The 27,285-nt window shown below is 39.6% G+C and overlaps 1 protein-coding gene across 1 annotated transcript in view; it reads left to right on the top strand.

Annotated features, from left to right (window-relative positions):
* CUNH4orf45 (chromosome unknown C4orf45 homolog) overlaps nt 1–27,285 on the top strand; it is a 64,751-nt gene that overhangs the window by 15,491 nt on the left and 21,975 nt on the right. The window contains exons 2-3 of the mRNA XM_045831394.1: nt 15,447–15,679; nt 27,150–27,208. Coding sequence (XP_045687350.1) covers nt 15,447–15,679; nt 27,150–27,208 — 292 coding nt within the window. The remainder of the gene's footprint in view (nt 1–15,446; nt 15,680–27,149; nt 27,209–27,285) is intronic.

The raw sequence follows: 27,285 nt of genomic DNA, 5'->3' as shown, positions 1-27,285 counted from the left end.
AACCTGGCCATGCTTCATGGGAATATTTACACCACAGATATGGGTAAATGCTAAAACCATAACTTTTCCTCTGAGTGCCAGTGTTAAACCAATCAACCACTACTATAGACTTAGAGCAGAAAGAAAATATTGGATGATCTAATGTCTAATGCAACATTGCTCACATTTACTTCATTCATGGATTTAATGAATATTCTTGAATCATGGCTATGTAAACACAGAAATATATTTTTAAATTATTTTTTCAATTATAATGTGCTGAAAGAATTTAATAAGAATGGAGTTCATGAAATAAAGTATACTCTCAGATCAAAGCAGACAATGAAATATAGTTTTATTTATTAGCCATTTGCTGTAAGAAATATTTAACATTTGATCTATTTCATAAATATGTATTAAAATCATGAAAATGAACATAGACCAGTGATCACTAAAAGTCATATCAGTTCATCTTCATCACCTAATATTAACTGCTTAGTGTGTGTTGGGCACTATTCTAAGTTTTACATGAATTATCTACTTTAGTGCTTATAAAAATCTGTCACTTAGATATTGTTATCCCCATTTAACAGATTTCAAAAACTGAGTCACAGTAACAAGTATATGATACTTACATATCAATATTTATGGAATATCCGACAGCCATGTTATCAAGCGATTTCAGACATAATGTCTTAGAGATCTCACCGCATTTCTCCAAGATGGTTTGCTAGCAACAACCACATTACCATTATATAATCACTAGTCTTAAATATATATTTAATGACAATTAGTAGAAAATACCAATGGCATCAATACTTTGACAAAACAATACCAGAAGTATACTGGCATTCCAGGGAAAACGATGCTAACCATTGGCTTAAGAGCATTATAGCACAATAGGCCAGCCATCCTAACTCTCCTCCGTTGAGCTACACTTCTCAAGACCCTCAGTCCTGCTTGCGGGTGGACACAATCACCATTTGCCATTCTGACTCCCCGATTTATATATTTCTCTGAGGTCAACCTATCTATGCCTGACACATTTTATTTATACATCATTACTACAACTGCTGTGACTTAAAAACTTTCCATCTATAAGGTTCTTTTGTTCACAACTAGTATTGATCCTGGGGCTTTCTCTATGTCAACACTTCATGTTGCCTACTATTCATCTCACGCTCCCTGTTTAGTTCGAAGCCGTCATATGACCTAAAGTGAGCGTTCTGTGGCGTGAAAACTTAGAAACGCTGGAGAGGTCAGCATGTGCAACATATCCTGTAGGGAGTGTGATCTCACTTTAAAAGCAATCCAACTGTGAGCAATTAGCTGTAGAAACCTGGAGGGCAGGTTTCAGGGATGAGTAACAAGTTCAACATTACATTGCAGTGACAGGGCGTGGTATATTTACCCACGTGGTAAAGCCACTAGTATTTCCCTGCATAAATACTCAAATTAGTTTCATTTGGGTCTACTGAATGGACCTTTCCTGACTGCTTCTGTCTGACTCTTCAGTGAGTTGTATGTACCAGAGACCTCACCCTCTCTCACAGACCTTGCAAGGTTTCCCACCCTTCATAAGCCACAGGTATCATCATCCACTGATCATCAGTGGATGATGATTGACTTGGAAAATTTCACAAGTTTCCAAACTCTCGGCCAGCACTGTTCAGTAGAAATAGAATGCCAACCACAAGCAGAATTCAAAATTTCCTAGTAGTCACATTTAAAAAATTAAAAACATTGAAAATAACTTTAGAAACATGTGACAATATCTCCAAATTGTCATTTTAGGATTAAGTGAATATCAAAATTACTAAAGAATGTTTTACATACTTTCCTTTGAACTAAGACTTTGAAATCTAGTATGTGTTTTCAATTTACAGCACATTTCAGTGTGGACTAGCCACTTCACAAGTACTCAATAGCCACACGTGGCTAGAGACTACTATGTGGGATGTACAGCTCTAGACTTGGTAAAGCTCAGGTCAGTACTATCTTGGAACATCCACTACGCAAACACCCCAGTTGATGGGTTCCTAACTAACCTATGGGTTTCTAGACTGGAATATCAATTAAACACTCATGACTTGTAGCTTCTGTACCAGGTCATTGTTCATAATTAAGGCACAAAATAATAAATGAATTATGCTGAAGAATAGCTAAGAGCTTATGGCGTGTAAATAAAAAGGAAAAAATTTATTAAAGTTGCAATATAGTACAAAAATAGAACAACCACACTAGCTGCCAGAATTAGAATTATTTATAATCAGGTAGAATTGACTTGGGCTGGCAATCTAGAAGTTTATAGAGTGGCTCCTTGTTTATCTTTAATATTTAATGAAGAAAACATAACAAATATACAAGAGGGTCAGACAGCCTCCAGTTCCTCTTCCCGATGGACTCAATGGGGGATAACTTTTAGACAGACAGTGGTCCAATCCCAGCCTCTTTTCAGTGCCCAGCATGCTCTTAACTGGGGGAAGTCAGAACATCCTTGCTCCCATTAGCAGTCACAGAGCATTCTTATTTTTGACTTTTAGATTCAAAAGAATGGTAATGTAAGCTACAGCGCTGACCCTCTTGGCTGAATGGTTAGCATTTCTAGTAGGTGTGTTCTCTTTAGAGAAGACTATTTTTCTGTTTCCCTTGAAAATGGGCAGGAGATTCTGAAGGTCTCTTTTGTGGAAGAAGAATTGTCCTATTTAGAGTAAAATTAAATCTGGTTTCCATCTGTTTGGCACCATGATACTCCCTATGTCATATCGTTAAGCATTGCCACTACAGTTGCTCAGGGCATGGCATTTAATCAGCTCAGGCCTAATATCATACAGGCTACAATAGCATTAGCATAGAAGAAGGTATGGGCAGGGTGGAAGGTGACAGAAATAACAAATGGTTAGAAGTTATGTAATTTGGTAGTAACAATCATCGGGCATCTGTTTCGTGCCAGGTACATGTCTAGACATGACATACATGTGCTACATACAATATTATCCCTTAATTTTTGCAGCAATTGTATGAGATGGTTAGATGTTTTATTTTTCAGATAAAGAAACTGAGCCTGAGAAACAGTAAATATTTTGAAGAGGGTTACAAAACTATTATGAGATGAAGCATAGTCTATCTCTTTTCCACACCATGATGCCTCCCAATAAAGTAAAACAGATGAAGAAGGAAATGGTCTGCTGCAAATGACCAGAAATATTGAGTGAGAGGGCAGAGCGTGAATTACACAGAGAGTGATATAAACTTGGTGGAGAAAAATAAAACATTTCATCGTTTCCCTGTATAGCAGAGAGAAGAGGGAAAAAATTGAAGAAGCAGTGAAAACAATGGTTTCCTGAGGTGATCATAAATATGCTTCCACAGAAAATAAAGTTTGAGAGGAGCAGTGCGAATTGAAAAAGTAGGAAAGACTGAATGTACAGAAGTGATAAATATGATTAAGAGACCAAAGAGGGACAAAAAAGTAATTCAGCTGACCATTATATCAGTGGCTTTCAAACTTTTCTGACTAGAGCCCACAGAAATACATTTTACACAGGGACTCAGTTAACTAACACTGTGTGTGTATATGCACACACACACACATTTAGTGATATATATATACACATATATTTAATGACACATATTAATGATACATTCAGTGATATACAAATCCATTCACTAAAACAGGTGCAAAGGCAACTTAGTGAAAGAAGAATAGTCTTTTTAACAAATGGTGCTAGAACAATTGGCTCTCCATACACACAAACATTGAACTTCAATCCCTATCACTCATTATCTACAAAAAGTAACTTAAAATGGAACTTAGACTTAAATGAGAAATTAACTTGAAAGGGACTATAGACCTAAATGAAAAATTTAAAACTATAAAACTTCTAAAAGAAAACATAGGAGAAAATCTTTATAACCTTAGGTTTGGCATGTGCTTTTTTAGATCCCACACCTAAAGTATGATCCCTGAAAGAACAAATTTATAAATTGGTCTTTATCAAAAATAAAAATTTCTACTCTCCATAAGACACTGTTAAGAGGATAAAAATATAAGGACAGACTAGAAGAAGCTATTCACAAAGTATGTAAAGATAAATGACTTATATCCAGAATATACAAATAAATCTCAAAACTTTCAGTAAGAAAAAGCAATGAAAAAAGATTTGACACTTCATTAAAGAAGGTATACAGATGGCAAATAAGCACCAGTTGCTCAAAATCATTAGTCGATAAAGAAGTGCCAATTAAAGCTACAATGAGATATCACCACACACACCTATTAGGATGGCAAAGATTAAGAAGGTCAGCTCTACCAAGTATTGGCATGGAGGTGGAGAAACCAGAGCTCACAAACACTGCTGGTGGGAATGTGAAAGAATACCGCCACTTTGGAAAGCAATTAGACAGTTTCTTAAAAAGTTGATACACCCACCATATGATTCAGCCATTCCACATCTAGGATTTACCTAAGAGAAAAAAGCATTTGTCCACACAAAGATCTGTAAAGAAATGTTTATAGCAACTTCAATTGTAACAGCTCCAAACTGAAAATAATCCAAAAGTCCATTAACAGGTAAATGGATAAAGAAACTGTTGTTGCACATTCATACTCCTCAGTATTAAAAAGGAATAAACTATTGGTACATGTTATAATAAGGATGATTTCAAAATAATTATGCTTATTGTAAGAAGCCAGACACCAGGGAGAGTACACTGTATAATGTCATTTATATAAAATTCTAGAAGATGCAAATTAATCAAATTGTAACAGAAAGTTGTCTGGATATGTGAAAGGGCAGGGAGTGGGAAAAGAGAATATTTACAAAAGGGCACTGATGGATATGTTCTTTATCTTGATTGTGACAATAATTCATGGATATGAATGCCAGATTTAGCAAGTAAAAATATGAGACATCCAATCAAATTTGAATTTCATATAAAGAATATTTTTGCCCTGGCTAGTGTGGCTCAGTGGATTGAGCACCAGACTGCAAACCAAAGGGTCGCCAGTTCAATTCCCAGTCAGGGCACATGCCTGCGTTGCAGGTCAGGTCCCTGGTGAGGGGCCTGTGAGAGGCAACCACAGATTGATGTTTCTTTCTTTCACCTTTTCCCTCCCTTCCTCTCTCTCTGAAAATAAATAAAATCTTTTTTAAAAAAGAATATTTTTAGTATAACTGCATACCATACAATATTTGGAACATACTTATACTAAAAATTATTTATTGTTTATACAAAACTCAGATTTAACTGGATATCTTTTATTTATCTGGCAATTTTGTTCAGATGAATTGTACACTTTAAATATATGCAGTTTATTGTATGTGAGTTACACTTCAAGAAGGAGTTGAGGTTAACCAACAAAGATAAAATTACTTGCCAAGTTTCAGCCAATGGCAGCAAGGTCAAGACCCAAATCCCAGTTGCCATTCTCCCCATCCACACACTCCTTTTATTATACCTAGTTGATTCTAGAAGAAAATGTTTGCTCACAAGGATGGAAAAATAGGCCCTAAAAGTAAGGATATTACATATGTACTCCTAAGGAATTTAAATGAATATACAATTTATTAATCTCTGTTCTCATGTGGCTTTGTGAGTCTAATAGTTCACCTGTTCACACATCTATTTTAAGAGCCAAATGCTGCTGTGTAGTGAAATCCATTGTTGGAATAAATAAGGAGTCATTTTATTTCAATCCTCTTAACTGTGGGAGCACAACCACTCCCCTGGCTGTATAAATAGAGAAGGGTAAAGTATAATGAAAGATACAGAAATGAAAGAGTACCCACCTATTGATTGCTGCTTCCTTGCTTTTTACAATGAAATATTTCTCAATAATCCAAATAGTAGTTCACATGTTTTTCTTACAGCCTACTTTTAGCCATTTATACTTGTTTATTACATAATTTACAAGGCTTAGAAATACCATTTCCTAGTCTAAATGGCCCTGGTCTAAACTGAAGTCACTTCTTGTCATCTAGAAATACACAATCCTAACCTGATGTACTGTTTGTTTACCCAGGAACTAGAAAAGGAAATCGCCATATTTCATGTAGGCTAAAAAGTGTTATTTTAACAAATGACCTTTTCACTGGTCTGTAATTGTGATGTGCCTTCCTATCATCAACGCCTACATTTAAAGTGGTACATTTCTTTTCTCTTTTTGAAGCAAAGCAGGTATTACGTCAACAGTACATTTTTTCAGCCCACAGCGCCATAGCTCGGGCAGCTATTTCCAACCAGTCTGGGGTAAGTTATGTTCCTCTCTCGTTACTGTCATTGCTCAGAGCACCAACGGAGCAGTGTGTTCCCTCTCGGCTCTTCCCAGTGTAGGTAAAACCAGTGTAATTCTTACCTACTGTTATTATTTCCCATCTCTCTGTATCACTTTTCTATTTTTTATGTGCTCTGGCAGGTTAACTGTGCTTGCATCTCTGCACTGGCCACTTAACATAAGTCTAAAATAAGAAAATCACAGAGTCAGAAACGAGGTGGGGTCGAACGAACATCAGCAAGGTAGAATAAAGCTTGGCTCTCAACTGAGACCTACTGTATAAGTGAAAATGACCTCTCCCATGCGCAGATGAAATACTTATTTTTGCAGCGAGGTAGTCAACCATCTGACTCTATCAGATAGGGAAGCTCCCTATCTGAAACACTCACAGAGGACGTGGAAGGTAGGACAGGAGACACACTCTGCATCAGGGGTCAGTCAACTACAGCCTGTGGGCCAAAGCTGCCTCAATGCCTGTTTTCACGCAGCTAAAAATGGTCTCTAACTTTGGTTTACAAAATTTAAAAAAAGAGTATCTGTGGAAACGTGGAATAAAATTCTCATTCCAGTGTTTATAAATAAAGTTTTATTGCAGCATAGGCACACAACAGCTTACATATTGTCGATGGCTGCTTTGCATTGCAATGGCTGGGTTGGAGCTGTGATGGAGAGAGTGTGGCCCACAGGCCTAACACACGTCCTCTTTGGCCCCTCACAGAAATCTTTGCCGACCTCTGCTCTGATCAGAAGGTTTGAAGAGAGAGAAACACCAACAGCTGGTCCCTCTCCCTGGCCCATTCTGGGGGAGCCCCAGGCTTGCCTCCATCGCTCTGTATTGTGTCAGCATAAAGCCACATCTCAATAGGAGAGCATGAACACCAAACAAATTATAATTCAGCACGTGATCAGGAACCCAGGAGAGTGAAGTAGGGATGTTAAATAATTTCATATCATCTTAAAGAGTAGGTTGTAAAGCAATAAAAAGTTGCATTGTGTGAGACAGAGATTGAGATTTCTCATTTTTCTGGGAGAAAGATCGCCCTTTATGTTCTGAGGCAGATAGCTCAGAGGCCAGTGTCCCCTTCTTCCTTTCTAGAAAGCTTGCATTTTGTTTGGGTGTCTACCCTGGCCTCATATGACTCAGGATTAAAGCCTGATTCATCCAAGCCAGTCATTGAAATCCAATCCTCGTGCCAGCGCTTAGTGTTAGGGAGAGAGGAATGACTCAGTCCCGGCCAACAAAAGGAGAGAGGAATCCACCTGGGGTTTTCTAGGAAACGCTTCTCCACTGATGAAACACACACACCCCCTCTCGGGCATCTCGGCGGCGTCTGCCTGTGATTCCTGATACTATGACAGCCTCCTGACGCCTCAAGGGGAGCTTGCCCAGTGGCATCCTGGCACACGGAGGATGCCCTGCGCAGCCAGGGCAAAACCCGCGCTTCTGAAGACATCGTTGACCTAGTGAATTAATTAACCCTAAATGCATCCTGCCTAGGGCCTTATTATATGACATAATTTTCTTTATTACCTAATCCATTTTGTGATGGATATCCTGTTACTTGCAGTACTCCAATGGGTTTTTATGAGTTCTGCATGCATTCATCTTATTAAAATACCTTTCATGGGACTGTCTAGAGCCTATCTCCCTCAATGGTAAAGAATTTTTAGAATAAAATTGACTAGTTCATGCGTTTTTTATTTATACTTTTCATTTATACTATGAAAATTCCAACCCCTCCCCCAAACCCTGAAACCCATTTATTATTATGTACTTAGATTGCCCCTTCAGGTGAGATGAGCACGTGGATGGTCGCAGATTCAAGGTTTTGTCAACATGGGTCTGTCTGTGCTGCTTTTAAAAGTCCCGGATGTTTACAAAACTTTCGATCCTGCTTTTTTTTCTCTACTCAGAGAGAAATACAGAATTTTATGTTTTGGGATTATATCAGCAACTTCAATGATAAAGTAGCTGTTCTTTCAGCAAATATGAATGAGCGTTTACTTACAGAACCACGTAGCTCCAGAATGCTATGGAAGTTACAAAGCAAATAGAAGACAGTTAAAATCTCTAAAGGGCACTAATAAGAGGTTGCTTGACAGGCAGAGCAATGAGACACACACTCACAAAACAGCCGGGAAACCCATGTGCGTACATGAAACATAAATCGAACTGTACTTTAAAATTCCAATGAAGAGTAATGTCTGTCCTGAGAGCAGACAATGTTTCCTAGAGGAGGTGGACGAGGTCTTCTTTAGATAGTATGGTGTCTTAGTCCACTTGAGGCTGCTGTAATAAAATACCACAACTTGGGGGCTTGTAAACAATGGAAATTTATTTCTCATAGATCTGGAGGCTGGAAAGTCCCAAGTCAAGGCATCTGGCGAGCGGCAGATTCTGTGTCTGGTGGGACCCTGCCTCCTGGTTCAGAGATGGCCATTTTTTCACTATAAACTCACAGAGCAGAAGTGGCGAGGGAGCTCTCTGGGTCTCTTTAATAAGAGCACTAAACCCACTCATGTTAGTTCCATCCTCATGGCCTAATCACTTCCCAAAGTCCACACTTCCAAAGACCATCACATTGGGCCTTCGGGGTTAGCATGTGAATCTGGGGGCAGGCACAAACATTCAGTCAATAGCATGTGAGGAACCAGAATAAGAGAGGCCAAGTCATATTACTCTTAGTTCACCCTGACGCAGTACCGGGGACACAGCAGGGTACCATCAATATTAGTAGAATTATTGGTTGAGCTATGTTTAAGTACCAAGTGAATTCTCTAATTCTTTATAATTCTGAATTCCAATTCATTATTCTAGGCATAATTATCATATAAAATACCTTATTGATACAACCATCCCACGAGTTTATTGGACGCAGTTTTGAGTTTTTTTGAAGTTGCTCCTAATGTTTCAGATTGTCCACAGGAGGTTTATTGTTTGAAAGTAAACAAAGATATGTAGCAAGATGTCTCTGCCTAATGTTTATTTGGCTCAGAAATTTGACAAACTGAATCTTTCTGTTTGCTCAATGGTTAGACCCCTTGAATAATTGCACCAACTGGATTGAAATGCAGCATTTAAAAACGTTCCAGTCCGTGAGTCCATTCTGCGGTCACTGGTGGAACTGGGGAGTCCTATCACATGAGTAAGAGCAGCCATTATTCGCTAACATCGTGTTGGAGTCCATTAGAGTCCATTTCACAGTTTCACATTCCCACCAGCACCTTTGGACCTTTGGCTTGCCTTGATTCTCTCATCAAGTCTGGCTGTTCTGTACAGAGCATCTACAATGGCCAATTTATGTCCATGGTGTCAACAGATTTTCAAATATACTGATTGAAACATTCATTTTCATGTTCTACTTGATTCCTTTTGAATTATTTCCTTGGTATGTTTTGCTTTGGTCTCTGAAGCAGAGCACTGGCTGCATAAGCCACTACTCTCACAGAATCATGTAAGATTGTTATGAGGCCTCATCCTTCTCTCTGCCACAATCTATTAAAAATAAATGTTGTGAGAAGCAGTTCTTCCTCTGACCTTACTCTTAGGTATCATAAAGTCCAGGATAGGAAGATTTAAGGCAGTTCTAGAAGTTGGATTGCTCTTTAGACATTTAAAGAGGTGATTGTTTTTCTTTCAGTATGACTTCATATACTTCCAGTCTTATGATAGAATTCTTTAGTTCATTTATACAAATCCAGTTCACTTCAGCATTCAGCACATATTTCATGGGGACCTACTATGTTCAAAGCACTATGCTGGCAGTGAAGAGTTTATAAAGATTGTGTGTGTGTGATGCAATATTATTCAGCCATGAGAGAGAGCATCCTACCATTTGCAACAATTAGGATAGAGCTTGAGGACATTGTGCTAAGTGAGATAAGTTAAAACGAGAAACACAAATAATGCATGACAGCACACATGCGGGACCTAAAAAAGCCAGACTTGTAAAAACAGAGTCAAATGGCGGTAACCAGAGACTTGGGATGGTGGGGGGGGGGTGGTAGGAGAGATGTTGTTTAGGGCTACACACAAGCAAAGAGCAGTGAGGCAGTCCTGGAGAGCTAATGCACAGTATGGTGAATAGAGACAACGGTGTTGTATTATAATCATCAAACTTAAAAGATTAGGTATTGATTATTCCAGCTACTAAAAAGAAATAATAATTACAGTGTGGGGCAAAAGTAGGTTTACAATTGTGAGTACATGAAACACAAAGATTATTCTTGTATTATTTATTAATTATTCTATTATTTTCTATATAAGCAACTATAAATCTACTTTTGCCCCATCCTGTATGCGGCATGATAAGAGTTTTAATAATAACTACAATGGCAATGAAATTACAATATAAAAATGTATCAGTTCAACATGTTGTATGTCTTAAATTTGCACAATGTCATATGTCAGATGTTTTTCAATTAAGAAAATTGTTCTAAGTTTATAGAGATAAATAAGACACAGTCTTTACCCTCTAGGAGCTTACAAATAGAGAAAATTCAATACACATACTACAAAAAAAGAAGATGAAATGGAAAAAAAAACATACTGTGAAGGCAGCATGCTAAGTGTCTAAGTTTGACTTGGGGGATTGAGGGGTGCTTTCCAGCAAAGGCAGTACTCACAGTAAGCCTTGGGAGACGAGTTTTGATAACAAGAAAAAGTGAAGGAAGTTAAGAATCAGTAAGTAGACAAGGGTCAGATGCTGAAGACACCAGTCAGCAATTCTAAGAAATGTGGATGAAAAAATGTATAGGCACTGGAGGAAACACTTCAAGTATTTTTAGAGGAGGAGGTGTTTTATTTTATCTGAGGTTTAGATCATTCTCCACAGCTCTGTGGAGGATGGATTGGAAAGGAGAAAAACTCGAGGCAAGATGAGTGAGGAGGCCATGTGACAGTGCAGATGAAATGTAATGACGATCGTTTCACTTTGTTACCTGTCTCTGAACTAAAACCTCGGCTCCATGAAGGTAAGGCCTCTGCTTTGTTCACTGCTATACCCCCAGTGCTCAGAACAGTGCCTGACAGAGAGAGTTCACAGAATATTTGTTAAATAAATGAGTAACTAAATCAGTGAAGGAATATATGAATGAATGAATGAGTGAAATAAAGCAATGCAAGCGCAGAAAAGAGGACAGAAAGAGACATTTGCCTCAGAGAAGAGTTCTCTTTGTCTGTGGACACATGCCATAGCTGGGTCCTTTTCGAGTGCTGGCAACAGATGAAGTCTGTTGGAAAACCTCCCAGGTTTGCCTGTCCGTGCTCTTCCCAGCATCTGTGGCATCTGCCGCCTCAGTGCCCACCATCTTCCCACCATCTAGAGCAGAGGTTGGCAAACTCTGGCTCCTGGATCAAACTGGTCCTGCCACCTGTGCGGGGTGGGGGTGGGGCTTGTAAATAAAGAACAAAAATGGTTAGAGTGGGGGAAGCAAGAGAAGAATAATGCTTTGTAAAACACAGGAAATTACATAAAATTACAATTTCAGTGAAAATTACATGAAATTAAATTAAGTTTCATTGCAACACAGCCGTGCTCATGTGTTTACATTATGGTCACTGACTGCTTTGGCCCTGGAGCGGCAGAGCTGAGTAGTTGGGACAGAGACTGTATGGCAGCAAAATCAAATATATTTACACTTTGGTCCTTTACAGAAAAAGTTTGCCAACCTCTCATCTAGAGGAGCTCACAGGAAGAGATATGAAAGCTTACTCACAATAATGAATAAATCCTTCATTAGTGGAATCTCCTAAAGTATATATTTTAAAATATAATAGGTAAGACAAAGCATCAAATTACAACAAAAAACCAACAAGAAAGGGGAAAAGATACTACTAATATTAGCCGCATATCATGTGCCAGCTTCTCAGCTAAGCACTTCTTTAAATAAAATTGATCCTCTCCTTGCCTTCCCACAAAGCTGCAAGGCAGGCATCACTGTTCTCATTTGACAGAGGAGGAACCTAAAATTCAGAGGCTGGATAATTTTTCCCTTGATCACAAAGCCAACACAAGACAAAGCCAGCATTTGAACCCACAGTAGTTTACCTTCAAAACCACATCCTTAACTGTAACTTCAGAATTCCAGGCACAAATGAGCAAGTAACGTTGGGCACACACACAGTGGAGAGGGGAAGGAGGATCCTCCTACCGTCCTTGCAACTGCAGTGTTTCCAGGGCAGGGAGATGGAAGAAGGTGGAACCGTGAAGCCTGGCGCCTGTTTTAATGGCAGCACATCTCCTTCCAGCTATCCTGGCGGGAGAGGAGTGAGGGCTGATTGAGCAATGCTGGGCAGTTCTATGTGAGCATCACAGCTGCAAATGATCCCACCAGAGCTGGCTCTTGGACATGGAAGAGAACTCCGAAGAAGATGGGCAGGCGAGGGTTTTATTAACCCAGGAGCTGCCGACTTCATTGTCGGCCAAATGTGGGCTAGAGTTTTCGGGAAGAGGGTGGAAGATCCAAGCATAGTTGCCATAGGATGGGAAAAACAAAAACAGAAAGAATAGAAATACAGTAAGGGTTGTAACAACAGTAGTTGAATAGAGATACTTGTTAAAGGAAAAATAAGGAACATAGATCCAGCGTGAACTGGAATGGTTACGTTTAAGCAGGGAATCAGATCCAGCGTAGAGTCCAAGCTCCGGGGGAAAACGGAGTCTCTCTCCAGGTTTGAGAGAGAGAAAAGGGCCTGTTTAAAGCCAAACACCTGTGGAACTGTCTCATTAGGCAAACCACATTTCGGCATGTTGCTGGTTGGGTAGAGATACATGAGTCTTTTGGTTGGTGGCACTGGGCTGGCGATACGTCTGCTGTGAATGTGGGGCCCATCTTGGCCCAGGCCTCCAGCTGCCTCTGCTGCACAGGGAGGTGCCTGAGTCGGCTGCCTGGCCACAGCCGGGTCTTGCCAGCGATCTCCTATGCTGTGCTCATTGCATCATGCGCTTTCTAAAGCACAGGTGCAGAAATGATGGTATAGGAAAGTCCAGTGATTGGACTAAAGCCATGGAGAACTTGGATTGGAGACCCCCAAGGCCCCGCCCCCGACACACTTGGTTTGCAGAGCACTTGCAGTTTTCACTGTACTAACGTTCAGTGCTTTTAACTCGGCTGTCAAGTCATGGCTGTCTTAAAAAGATTCTTGCAGTCCACAGAGTGGACTGACTAAGGAACTAACGACAGACGCACATCTGCTCTAACATTTGTAGTAGAATGTGGTAGTGACAACATTTTAACAATAACGGAAACATTATACATAGGATGAATATTTCCCCAAATCTGTTGGTGTCTGTAAGATTCATACACGTGACCCCAGGACCCAGTAGAGAAAAACGTGGCATGTTCAAATGTTTGAAAAACTCTAGATTACATAAATGTAAACAGATTTATTTACCATGTGATTTCTCAAAACATTTAATATACTTTCATATTCTAGGAATATCTAAAAGACAAATGTAGCAAACAGTGTTCCCAAATATATTTGACTATCCAGCACCCCGAGCCACCCCCCACCCCCCACACACATGTATTTTTAGGTGCACTCATGGGAACAGCATTTGCTGAAACATTTGGAAAAGCACCGGCCTAAACATACACAAATTCCAGCAAGACTAACACAGTTTTTCTGTATTTCATCTTGTTTATAGGAGATTGCAAAAATTTCCTAAAGTCCAGAGTTTTGTAGGAGAGACCTCAACACCTGTCATACTGAGAGAGAGAAAACAGATTTTCATGCTCTGGCCATTCTGTACTTTACCAAAGTAATTATACACGAGTGAAAACCTGAAGCAGATAAAATTGAAGCCACAGTGTATTCATCAAGGGAAATTAGCCACAGTGAATACTCACTGCATCATGGGGAGTAATGAAGATTAGGAAGCTGTGAAAACAGCTGCCAAAATCAGGAGTATGAAGACTGATTTCTCATGTTTTCAACTTCCTTGGAAAGCGTAGGTTACTTTTCCAAGCACAGACTGGTTGCTGCATTGACTGCGCCATCAGGGCACCAGGGCAGACTGCGCTCTGCAAAGACAGAGCTCCCTGCCCCACGGGGCCAGGTGGGGCCCAGGGGGCAGACCGCGGGACTGCAGGAGCTTCTGGCTCTGAGGTCTTTGGTCAGCGCTGATCTTGGGAGTGAAGTTCTTCCTTTGGTCTACAGCATCTCGTTGTCTATTTTTAGTCAATACCATTCTCCCCCAAAGTCTTAGCTCCCTTGTATATTTTCACATTGCTAACTTTCAACACCAAGTTTACTTCAGCGATCTTTCCACAGACCTTCTCTTAGTGGTGCTTGTTGCGCCCACTTCACAATGCATTGATTACTTCTTCTTGCTCAATGTCTTACATTCAAAAGATCGATTAAACACCCTTGCTTTGGTCATCACCTGCTATAAGCTGTCCTTATCACTGGACAGTCTTCTCCATTTTCCAGTTGCTTCTGGTATATTTGGGAAGTTTCCTATGTCTTATTTCATATTTTATCTATGTACACAAAACACCCCCACGTCTGAAGGCCTGCATCTTGCACATGTGACATGAGTGAGGATTTTTAATGCATAAAATATGTCTGCATTAAGCTGATTATAAACAAAGCAGTTCAGTGGGGCAATTAAAGGCTCAGTTTGTGGGACAGCCTGTCAGGGAATAAAGAGCTTGTTAGCTGTAACTCTGGACAAGTAATAGATCTTTCTGGGCCTCATTTCCCCACCTACAAACTGGGGGAAATATATTACCTATCTCGTTTGGTTATCACAAGGATTAATAGAATTAACATATATAAATGGCCTACAATAGCACTTAGAACATACTAAATTCATTAATTATTAGTTATTATTATTTCTACCATTTAAACTAAACAAAAGCATCTTTGCTCTGGCTACATGACTCAGTTGGTTGGAGGGTCATCCCATAAATCAGAAGGTTGCATGTTCAATCCCACGTCAGGGCACTTACCTGGGCTATGGGTTCCATCTCCAGTCAGGGCGTGTATGGGAGGCAACCAATCGATGTTTCTCTCACTGGTGTTTCTCTTTATCTCTTTCTGTCTGTCTCTCTCTCTCCCGCTCTCTAAAATCAATAAATATATCCACAGATAAAGATTAACATAAATAAGTTAATTAAATAACAAAAGCATCTTCGAATAAAGTGTGGAGATTTTTTTTTAAAGTATTTTTTCTGTCTCTTGAAGGCCCAGATTATAAAAAGGATCATCTACCTCAAGTTCAACAGCATACCTCATATATAGGAGAGAAGCATCTGGCACTGGAGAGAACTGGAGACCTCAGCTATTTATGGAGGCCTGCCTCACACCTAAGCTTACCAGCAAAATATAAACATGAATATGTTGGCGAAATTGGCTGGGGAATACCGCAGTATGATTTTATCAACAAAACAAGGCTTAAGAGTGGCTTTCATATCCAGGTATTGCTCTTCAATTTATGTTCTTCATAGCATACTGTTGTCTGCTTTGGATTCTTCCTGAGTTTGCTTCCATGGGAAACATCACCTTCTTGGTCTGTCATGGAGAAGTAATGGCATTTGAGTTTTGCAGAGAAGTAAATGTGCAGAGAATGTACGTGCTACCGCCCTTCCCATTTAGCACCCTTAATCTGTGCGGGGAGAGGTGTGAAGAAAACGAAGCCCTGGGGAACTGGAAAGCATTGGTGTCTGGCGTGGGGGCGCGTTCAGAGTCACATTTATGCTGCGACATTCACACACACTGCCCCCTCCCAGCACTGTTCTGGGAGTAGGAGGTGTAAAAGCAGGCTGTGCCGGGTGCTGGGTGGACAGCATCCACAGAGCTGACAAACAAGTCCCAGATCTCTAAAATCCACCATGTGGATAGTACCTCCGAATGAGGTAATCCGGAGGGTGGGTCCTTAGAAACCTTGGTGATGCGGATGCAGGATGAGCCTGTGCAGTCGCCTCTGGAAAAGGAGGACAGCAGAGGTGACTTTAGAAGTAAGATCTGAGAATTCAGGCTTTTTCTCAGACAGGACTTTGCATTATCTGAAAATGGAATATGTATCAATTATGTAATAACTGAATTTCCTTGAGTCTTAAGGCAATACAGTACAGCCTCATACAGTAAAGGTTAACGATAGGAAAAGCCCTTTTCTGGCCCAACCTATATACAACAGCACAGGAAAGTGATTGGGTGCTCAGTCTCTGACATCAGACAGTCCTGGGTTCAAATCCTGCCTCGGAGGTAGGTCTGGCTCTGGGACCTTGCCTGGGGAATTCACCTCTCTCTGTGTCCCCTCATGTCTTTTCCACAAGGCAGAGTTTAGAGGGCCCCCTTCCTAAAATCTCCAAATTTCTTTTCTACTTCTGCCACCGACTAGCTGTTAGTGGCCTTAGGCAAGTTCCTTAGCCTCTGGGCTTCAGTTTCTTCATGACAAATCTTGGTATTTAACTTATTGGGCTGTTGTAAACATTAAACACATTAATATTTGCAAAGTGCTGGGAACAGTACCTGGTACATATCAAGCACCCTACATGTTTACCATTATTATTATGTTGTGAGGATTAAATATGAGAACACTCAGCAAGCACTAAGCATGATGGTTGACATCCAAATTTCAGCTCTCACCACTGTGGTTGTGTCAGTTGTCAGTACTGTGGTTGTGGTTAGTGTCGCTTAGTGCCAGTGGAACAGAACGGAATTAATGCTCAGGTTCTTCCCCTGTGTCCTGTTCCACTTAGGCTCTAAAGACGAAGATCAGACATTTGGTGCAATATCAAAACCGGCCACCAGCAGGGAGAGGACAGCCCCAGAGCGAGGCAGCTGGTTTGAAGGGAGTCCAGAACTTGCGCTGCTTTGTGGCTTCTCTGTGGCTGATGCCCTGGTTAGGTAGACAGTCCCCAATCTGTCTGACCATCTTGAGTGTGTATAGCTTCTCTTCCTTCTTCGTCTTTAACTTAACACATTTGTCTGCTCAAAATAAGGGTTTTTGAAGCCAATAGGGATGTCAGCCACAACTTCGCCTTCCATTTATCCCATTTCTTTTGTTCGTATTTCACAGGTGGTTTTAAGCCTTGAAGTCACTTCTCTGCTTGGCAGCCCTGTCCTCTTAACCCCTGTGGGACTGAGTGCGAGCCATACGACAATTTCCCTCTCCCAGCTCATGGCACTAGCAGAAGCTGGTCTGGTTTGACACAAGTTGTAAGGGATGTTGCTTCTCATCTGTGCACTTTCTTGGCCCTGGCATTTTGATAGTAATTGTTTTCAAGGACTTACCTGTCTCGGTTAAAAATCTCAAACAATATCTTAAAGGGTTTCTTGGCCCTGGCTGGTGTGGCTCAGTGGATTGAATGCCAGCCTGCAAAACCAAAGGGTAGCTGGTTTGACTCCCTGTCAGGGTACGTGCCTAGGTTGAGGGCTGGGTCCCCATTTGGGGGCAAACAAGAGGCAAGTGATTGGTATTTCTCTCCTTCTCTTTCTCCCTCCCTTCACCTCTCTGAAAAATAAATAAATAAAAATCTTTTTAAAAAACAGTTAAAAGGTTTCTTGGACTTAGAACTTTATAATGAGAGCAAAAGATTCACTGAGAATGCCAAGAACCCAATATAATTTTCTGATGCAAAGGTCTGGGCTTTGTCACGAGGGCTGCTCCTCTTCCTGGTGCCCCACACATGGTTTCTCCTCCACAGCCAAGGCAGACGGCAATATTCATGTTTCAGCCGAGCCTCAGACTAGGGGTCCTTGTCAACCCAGTGCCTCACGCAATTACTTCACATCAGACTTGGCACAAATTGACGTTTGAGCTGATACATCCACATACACACACTCCATGCATAAAAACAAACTCCTAACTACAAGTAACATATGAGAGAGGTGCTGGTAAATTCCCTACAGTGATGTCAGTTAATGAACTGTCTTAGTCCACGTCCTGTTCTCTTTCCGGTTCCCTGCGATTAGTAGGCCTCCATCACAGCTTCCCACCATCCGTGCCCTTAACAGTCCCAGTGAAGATGACACTTGGTTTCAGTCTAACTTCAGGGACGTCTCAGTGCTTCTCACTGCCATTGCTGGAACTTTGATTTTGAGCACAGACCTTTATCTAGTGGATTTTTCTAGCCCGCACAGCTGCTTTTCCTAATCGACTGCTCCAGGTTTGCACGAGGCTGGCAGTGAGGACAGCTCAGGCTCCTCCAGTAGACAAATGGTAGAAGGCCTGGAACAGCTGCTTCCTACCTGGGATGGTCTCTCCTCTTTGGGGCACTAGGAGGGGCCCCATAGATCATCTGGATTTGAGTAGAAAGATAATAACTTCCAGGTTGAGTGATGCGTGAAAAATATCCCCACATTGCAAAGGTCAGTACAAATCACAATATCAGGTTTCTCTTCTGGCTCTTTTTGTGTTTAGCTATTTCCTACTTTCTCATATGTGGGTTACAATGCCATAATGATATATGTGGATATAAGCCAGCAAACATCACTGCTTTTGTTATTATCTCAAATTTAAGAGCAGTACATTCTTTGTTAAAATGGATTTCGTCTCTGCCAAGATCTATGTGTTGTTTCTGGAAGAATACATGGAGACCATTAAAACAATTCCTTTGGTTTCAACCCCATGCGAAACTGAGGACAGTTCTGACTGCTGCTGAGCTGGGCATGTCTCCTCTTTGCTGGCCTCTCTTCAGTCCAGACCTGGACAGTATCAGCTGGCTTCTTCATGCCTGTTTTCTGCCCCTGCACTCTGACCTTGTGACCAAATGATTTAAGTCATTCAATTTTCCCAAAAAACAATGTTATAATGGACTTGATGACTCTAACTCTTCATAGATGTGAGCCCAAGAAAATATTAAGTCAGTTAATCATAACATATACTACAACCAGTATATCATCATACAGTATAACAACTTGAAAAATCTACAGATGGTAATAAGGGGAACCATGAGAACCTATAAATATATTTATATATAATACAGTACAGTATAATAAAAGTAAAGTCTTCGAGGCTTTGAAACTTCTGTCTCACTTGTAATTGGGCACAGGTTCCATTATTATAACATGCAGAGGGCTTGTTTGGGACAGTTTTATGGACATTTGAACAGACTGCTGATGAGACGTTGAGTTTCTTGATGGCTATTGAATCAACAGACCCACAGGCGGTTGTTTCAGCATTTTCTCACTGTGATTTATTTAGAGAAAGTAAACATAAAAAAGCTGCCATCGACTGAGTATTTACTATGTGAGGAAGGTACTCTGATTATTTCCAGTGTACAGATGGGGAAACTGAGGTATTAGCAGGTGAGGCTCCTTGCCTGTGACCACACAGCTGGTAAATGGTGAAGCCAGGAATTTAACCCAGGCTGTGAACTCAGGACTTAGAGGGAGTACCATGTGTTTGAGGCAAAAAAGGAAGTCAGAATGTGTGTTATCATTTTTCTTTAATGACGGGTCTGGCCGGGGTCAGTTCCCGTTGCCTTCTCTTATGAAATATGCATTCTTTCTCCGTGGTTCCCTCGATTTTCTCCCAGCTTCCCATTCTGCATTCTTTGCATACAGTATGCTTCATTCATGATGTTAAAATGACTTACTAGTCGCTATCATGCTCATATTTGATATAGTAAGATGTAGCTTAGTAATAATTATTTTTGAATTTTTATTTAATGAGCACTTTATAGTGTTTCAAAATGGATGATCAAATACAATCTTTGGCATTGTGGAAAAAAATGGCGAGGACAGTGAGGTCCTACCAAAGCACACCGTCTTTCCTCATCCCAGCCTGACCCCATGCATCCTTCCAAACTCTCCACCTTCACATGATGGTGTTCAGGAAAATTTTCAAATTCACCTGGAAAAAAAGAAATATTGCCAGTGTGGAGTTGATTAGTATGTAGACTGCCAATCACATATTTCAGGATTTCTACGTGGCTTTTACCCCAAATTCCCCATTTGCCTTTGGGTTCATTTGGATGAATCACAGTCACCAATACTGAGTTCCACACCCCTGGTCTGTATTGATAGTCTAATCAATACAGACAAACTTTAAAGATAATAAAGCTGCCTTTTTCAACCAAGTTATACAAGCAAAATAAAAAGTAGCTTTTCTAAAATTAGACATGTTTGGGTTCTTGATGTTCCTCCCCAGATGGGTGTGTGTTCAGTTCTCACTTTATACTTCTTAGAGTTACTTGCATCTTAATGGTTTGTAGTTTAATATGAAAATAATTACATTAGCACCTTTCATCCTGAGGTGCTGTATGTGCATTTTCTGATACCACAGGAAGCCTTCAGTAAGGGAATGAGTGCCACATGCTGACCATGTGTGAGGGAGGAGAAACACTGGTTAAAGAGGACAAATAACCCTCCTTCTTCTTGAAAATAACATATCAACACTATTAACCTCCTCATCCACAGATGTTATATTGTCCCCTTTTTACAAAATTTGGCTCTATAAGATTCCTCAAATAAATAGAAGGAAGTAACTTCCTTATGAAGTTTTACTTGTTTCTGAACGTATGTGAATAAATTTTATGTGTGATGCTTCCCTTCTCTAACAGGCCGTGCTGCAACAAGGGAGGCATATATCACGGCTGTGTGCTCCCTGCACTGTGTTCAAAGCAGCTCCATGAAGAATAATGTGTTTGCACAGGGAAGCACCTCTGTGGGTAGCAAGGGACACTGCCACCCCCGCATTCCACTGGGCAACCCGGCTCCTCAACGAAACAAAGGGCTTTCTCTCTCCTGTTGAGGTTACTTTATAGATAATTATTGGCGAATTAGAAAAAATAAATATTAATTTTCATACCTTTTGTTAGGATGTAGAAACATGAAAAAGAAAGAAGGAAAAGGAACTCAATGTACTTTAGAACCTAGTAGGTGACTTTTATTTCCTAGTGAAGGAAGGCTAAAAATACACCATGGTGGTTACTAACATTTGCAGGGCTCAAAGTAACATCTTTTTTTTTGAGATTTTATTTATTTATTTTTAGAGAGAGGAGAAGGGAGAGAGAGGGAGAGGGAGAGAGACATCAATGTGCGGTTGCCTCTTGTGCACCCCCTACTGGGGACCTGGTGCACAACCCAGGCACGTGCCTTGACTGGGAATCAACCAGCGACCTTTTGGTCCACAGCCCCATGCTCAATCCACTGAGCTACACCAGCCAGGGCTCAACATAACATCTTGAGTCTGTGTCTAAATGGATACACCTTTCTAAAAAAAATTATTTCTTACAGGTAGTAATTAAGCATATGCCATAGACTTTCAACAATTATTTGGTGGTGATAGGGAGATTCAAAGCTAAGAAAAAATATACAATCTTTAGATTGTACATTAGAATGGGTTCTAATAAACCTGTGGTTTGACTCCATAGTTAGGCTCCTTTAAATGTACTGTCAAAGAATTTTGAAATTTGGGAGTGATTGAATATCCTAAGCACAGGTGGCTAAAATACCAGAACATCTGTTTTCTAAATCTGGCACTTATTCTGGCTCTTAAAGATCTTTAGGAGAAATTCTAAGATCATTAAAAATTTAGGTTTATAGTTTTTCCCTACTATTCACATACAGCACTCCCAGAACACCTCAGCTGTGTTGACAAAAATGCCTAGAATGCATAGCAAATGAGACTAGCAATCTGGAGATCCCCACTCTTTTCCCAGGACTGAACCTAGGAAATCAAGCAATCTTAACAGAGCAAATTCTTAACAGTTTATTAAATATAAAGGGGCCCTTGCTATACTATCCCGGCTATGTCACTAGACACGAAGAAAATGGCACTGAAAATAACTGCTGTAGGAATTCCTGTGAATTCCTTCATTTGGGGAAGAGGTCACAGGAAAGTAGTTTTGAGTTGTGAAAGTTTTTAGTGCAACTATTGCTAGCAATGAGACTGCACAATCCCAGCCACATTCCCAATGGCTTCAAGCAACTTGAGGTCTGAGATCTGTTTCATTTGACCTTGTACCGACAACATCGACTCCACACCTCCTGGTGCTTAAAACGGCGGAGACAATTATCAGTAAACAGGGGAGATGGAGACTGAGATTGTTTCTTTCCTCACACAGTGTCTTTGTTGAGAGACCAGGTTATAGAAGGGGAGAAATGAATGTTTAAGTGAGCATTGGATTCAGAGCTATTCTACTCCTAGGTTATTCAATAGTTGTTTGAAAACTATTTACCACTTACTTTTTTTACTGACACTTAGTTCTACTATTACTGTTCACAATGTCTGAAGTACCACACCTAGTGTAATTCTATATTTTGAAACTAACTGCACAATTAACTTGGGAGAAACACACTTTTTTAACCTTTGAATTAACATTAATGCCAATATATTAGAAAACTCCAAGGGTGAGAACAGTTGCAAAACAGGTACTTGGTTATATTTCAGAAACTGTGCACTGAGCACAAATACAGACTTGGGAAGCTTTTCTGTAGCTTAAATAGTTGAAGCTGCTCAGATTTCCAGCTCCGGTAGGGATCATCGACCAACTCTGAATAAAGGGCTCATAACAGAATGATTGGTTGCTCATCGCAAATCCTAACGATTCCCAACAGAATGAGTTCTAGTTTTGCTTGAAAAGGAAATCCTAGTGTATCTTGAATTACAGGAATACTATTGTGAATAATAATAATTCATAACATGTGAATAAGGAAAACATTACTGTCACTGGAGTAGTACAGGGAGAAAATAAGAGATATTTGCCTTCTCTCAGAACAAATGAGGCAACTTGGCATTCATAATGCTTTTCAGGGTAAATCTATGTTTGTGGCCTTAATGAAAAACAGAATCTGATTTATAAGTGAAAGTAGCCCAGTGAAAAACTTCATTTTCCCCTCTCTTTCTTTGCATGCTAGTCTGCCTACTGTTTTTTATGTCTCAGTTTTCCTACCTATACAGTGGGGATTGTATTAGTTTTCCTTTGGGCCCAGCAAATCATCGCAAATTTAGCAGCTTAAAGCAACACCCGTTTATTTGCTCCTATTTCCATAGGTCTGCAGTCCTGGGAAGGCATGGCTGGGTTCTCTGCTCAGGTCTCATAGGCTAAAATAAAGGTCCCAGCTCCAGCTGTGATCTCATCTGAGGCTAGGGGTCTCTTCCAAGTTCATGTGGTTGTGGCAGATTTTGGTTCCTTGTGGTTGTAGGATTGAGGATGTATTTCTTTGCTGGCTGTTAGCCAGGGGCCATTCTCAGCACCTAGAAGCCGCCCACAGTCCTTACTAGGCGACCTTCTCTATCTTTAAAGTCAGAAACAGAAAATATCCCTCAAGTCAAACCCCTCTCATGCTTTAAATCCCCTTTGCCAGTAAGAGCCAAGATCTTTTTAAGAGCTCACCTGGTTACTTTAGGTCCACTGAGGACTGTCTCCCCTTTCTTAAAGTCGACTGATTTGGGATCTTAATTACATCTACACAATTCCTTCACAGCAGTACTTAGATTAGTATTTGGTCAATGCCTGGGAGAAAGTGTGTATACCCAAGGGGTGAGAATATTGGTGAGGGTGGGGTGAGAGGAGCTGAGGGGGGAAGGTGGTCATCATAGAATTCTGTCTGCCACAAGGATGATAATAATACCTTAGAGGATTGTTAAATGGATTGTGTGCAAAGCACTTAGCACACTGTCTAGTGTAATAAGTCTCAATAAACGGGATCTAGAATCATTAATATCTGTATATTCTCTATTTTTCTGCTTTCATGGATTTTTGAATTATATTATGATAAGCATGTTAGAGACAATGGAATATGTTGCTCATTTATACACTCCACAAAAAACAGAGATACTGGGGCCACCAGCAACAAACTCTCAAAACTCAATGTTTAGTCTGTTCGCTGAAAGTTGATGTACATTTGCAAATTATTTAAAAACACTGCAGTTAAAAAATGAGAAAGACCAGAATATAATTCATATTGGTGCCCACATTGTAATGTGTCATAAAATGAAGTATGAGTCTCTGCATTGTTCACTTTTTGCTTTTTAATAAGAAAAATGCATCACAGAGTCCATGCCTTAAACACTGACATTTTCCAGAAAGAATTGTTTTGTTTCTGCTCATGCTCTGAATATAAAATGAGTACTTTAAATGCTCCATTTACACAAAGTCTTTTATGCCCCCTTGCTCCCTATAATAGTTCTAGTCCAGAATAGACAACATTATGCAACTTGGTGATCCAGCTACAACAATGAGAATGCTTCTCACAGGATGTGGGAAGAAAGGCACTCAAGGGGTTAACAGTAATATTTTGCAAATTGAGGCAAGTGAAGGAAAAAATCTATTAGCATAAGAAAAGGTAGCCTTAGGGGATTTTCCACTCAAATGTTTGGTACTAAGAACTCTATGTTACCAAGGAGGAGGATGGAGAAGAGAAACCCTAGTGTCTATGCATTCTTAAAATGCATCACCATTATATTTATTCTACTGGAGAGAAAGACCTCACAGTTATAGAGACGGAAAATGGTACTTTCTAGTAAGGAAAATCAAAATTGAATACATTAAGAAAAGCATCTTAAGTTAAGTATGGCAACAAAGCAAAAGGATTTCTCAGTGATCAATCCCCCCAAATTTCCTGTCTGTCAGGACTACACTAAAAGGGTTTGGGATTAAGAGTGAAGTATAAAGCAATGATTTTAATTGTTAGCTAGAGTGAGCCCCAAATGTCTGCAACTAAGTCAAATTTAACAATTTTTAAGTCATTCAGAAATTGTGTCTACTTTATAGTATCTGAATGTAGTTAGCAGATATTTCCCTTTATTAATGCTGAGAACTTTTGAAAAGTGGCTTAATAGGAAATATCTAATTTTGAGTTATTATTTTTGCTAGTTGAAAACATTCAAATTACTGTAAAAGATTTTCACTAATTTCCTTAATATAGAGAATATACCAATCATTGTTAGCTGTTTCTATGAAGATGTTGAATTCACTTTTGAAGCAGTTATTTATTTACTCTCATAAACAGCTGACCAGAGAAAAAATGATATTCTTGATTCTGAATTTCACTAGATTTAACACCACAGTGAACGTGACTGTCCAAAAAAAATCATGAAGAATTTTGTTAATATATTACAATAGAGAAGGGACAGCTTATTCTAGATAACAAAAGTTTTATGACGCTATACACTAATATCTGTAGAAGAAACTGAGGGAGAGGATCTACTATTTTGTTTCTAAGAAAAGTCTTTTCAGATTAAGAAGATGCAATTTTTGGTTCTTAAAAATGTGAATGGAGATCAGAGGAGATTATTGAAATCCCAAACAATTTGTCCAGAAGCTGACAATAAAATTATTTATAAGTCAATTGATAAGATCAATTTTCAGGAAATCAATGTGTCAGAAGTCAACTGAAGAAACAATATTATACCACAATCTTTTCATTACATACAGACAATAACTTCCCAGTTTTCTGTGGAATAGTGGTGCAGCCTTGCATTAAAATCCCATTTGTCACTTTCTTTACTCTGTGTGTGGACATTAGGGAGAAGGGATCAAGGCTTCAGGACTTTATCCCTGAGTAGGTGAATTAAGTAAGTAGATCTGCTTTTCTAAAACAAGTAACTTTGAAGCACTTGACCAGAAAAGTCATTCTAAACCAAAGCTTGAGGGGAAAAAAGGGGAGACTTTTAAAAATCCTATGTTATTGAGATTATAATAATGATTTTACTAGTTTGTACAAATGTAGCATCCCATGTCAATGTAAGCAAAAAATGCATTCTAAAACTGAAGTGAAATACTTTTGATAATCCTTATCATTATTTCCCAACCCCAATATGGAAAACCTGGAAATGATTACAAATCAAAACCCTTTTCAATATAAATCTGACACCCCTACTTCCCATGCTTATGCATAAGATGTGCCATCCACTCGCTAGCTCCTGGGGAAAAGGAGGCAGAGATCACTTACTCAGTGATAATTTCAATGTACACCAGAGGGTGTGAGATTTTTTTTTACATGAGAACTGGTTCTAAGCTAACAAATATTTCATGCTTTCTGAAAGGAGTTTTCAGATCTACACTTTACCACAGCTACCTGTGTATAATCCAGCTGTTATTAGCTGGATTAACACATCTTCCATATGTTATTAGCACCACATTCTCTAATTCTATGAAGGTAAAGGGAAAAGGCCCAAATCCTCTGAGTCTGAGTGATAAACAGCAGTCCTGAAGGCCTGTTTATTCAGACACAGATCACTAACGACACTCTTCTTGCAACTTAACATCTGTCCTTGTACAGAGAGAAAGTAAAACACATAGGGTCATACTTATTTCAGGTTTTGCACTTTTTTGATTAATTCTAGACTCAGAGTTGCCAGAGGGGATGGGGTGGAGGACTGGGTAAAGAAGGCTGAGGGATTAAGAAGTACACATTGGTCATTTCCAAATATTCACGGGGATGTACAGTACAGCATAGGGAACATACTCAATAATATTGTGATAACTGTGTGTGTGCCAGACAGGTACTGGAACTATTGGGGGGAAACACTTTGTAAAGTATGTGACTGTATAACCACTATGCTCTACACCTGACATTAATACAAAATAATATCAAATGTAAACTGTAACTGAAAATATAAAAGATACCTTTGATAAGATGAATCTTTATAATGCAAATTTAACTTTGTTTGGGAAAAATTATGCCCAACTATACATGAGACAACTGATGATGTCTTTTCCTCTCAAAAGCTAGGGCAGTATTGTCATGATTTTAGTTATTTGCTTTGAGTGTGTACTTATTCAAAGAATGTGAATGGTGCAGTACTTTTATACAAATAGATAAATAAATAAAAAAATAGAATAAAAAAACCCACCTTCTTTTAACTGAATTTAGCATTTTCTGTTTAATTGCCCACCCTGAATTTTCTTTCAGTTAGGAATGCAAACCCTTAGACATGTTGGTGCCTATTTAATTTGGAATTAGGGTACATTAATTTTCTTCCTTTTACAGCATAAAGAACTAAGGCGAGCTGCTATTGATGAAATAAGCCACAGATACCAAAACCCATGGTAAGCACATATGAATACATTTTTAATTAATTAGTTTCCTTCCTAAATTTGTAAAAGGGATGATTTTTTAAAAAATT

The sequence above is a fragment of the Phyllostomus hastatus genome, unplaced genomic scaffold (assembly GCF_019186645.2).
Source record: "Phyllostomus hastatus isolate PE091 unplaced genomic scaffold, TTU_PhHast_1.1 phas_contig_159, whole genome shotgun sequence".
Classification (NCBI taxonomy): Eukaryota; Metazoa; Chordata; class Mammalia; order Chiroptera; family Phyllostomidae; genus Phyllostomus; species Phyllostomus hastatus.
This window is presented reverse-complemented; position numbering and strand designations above follow the sequence as displayed.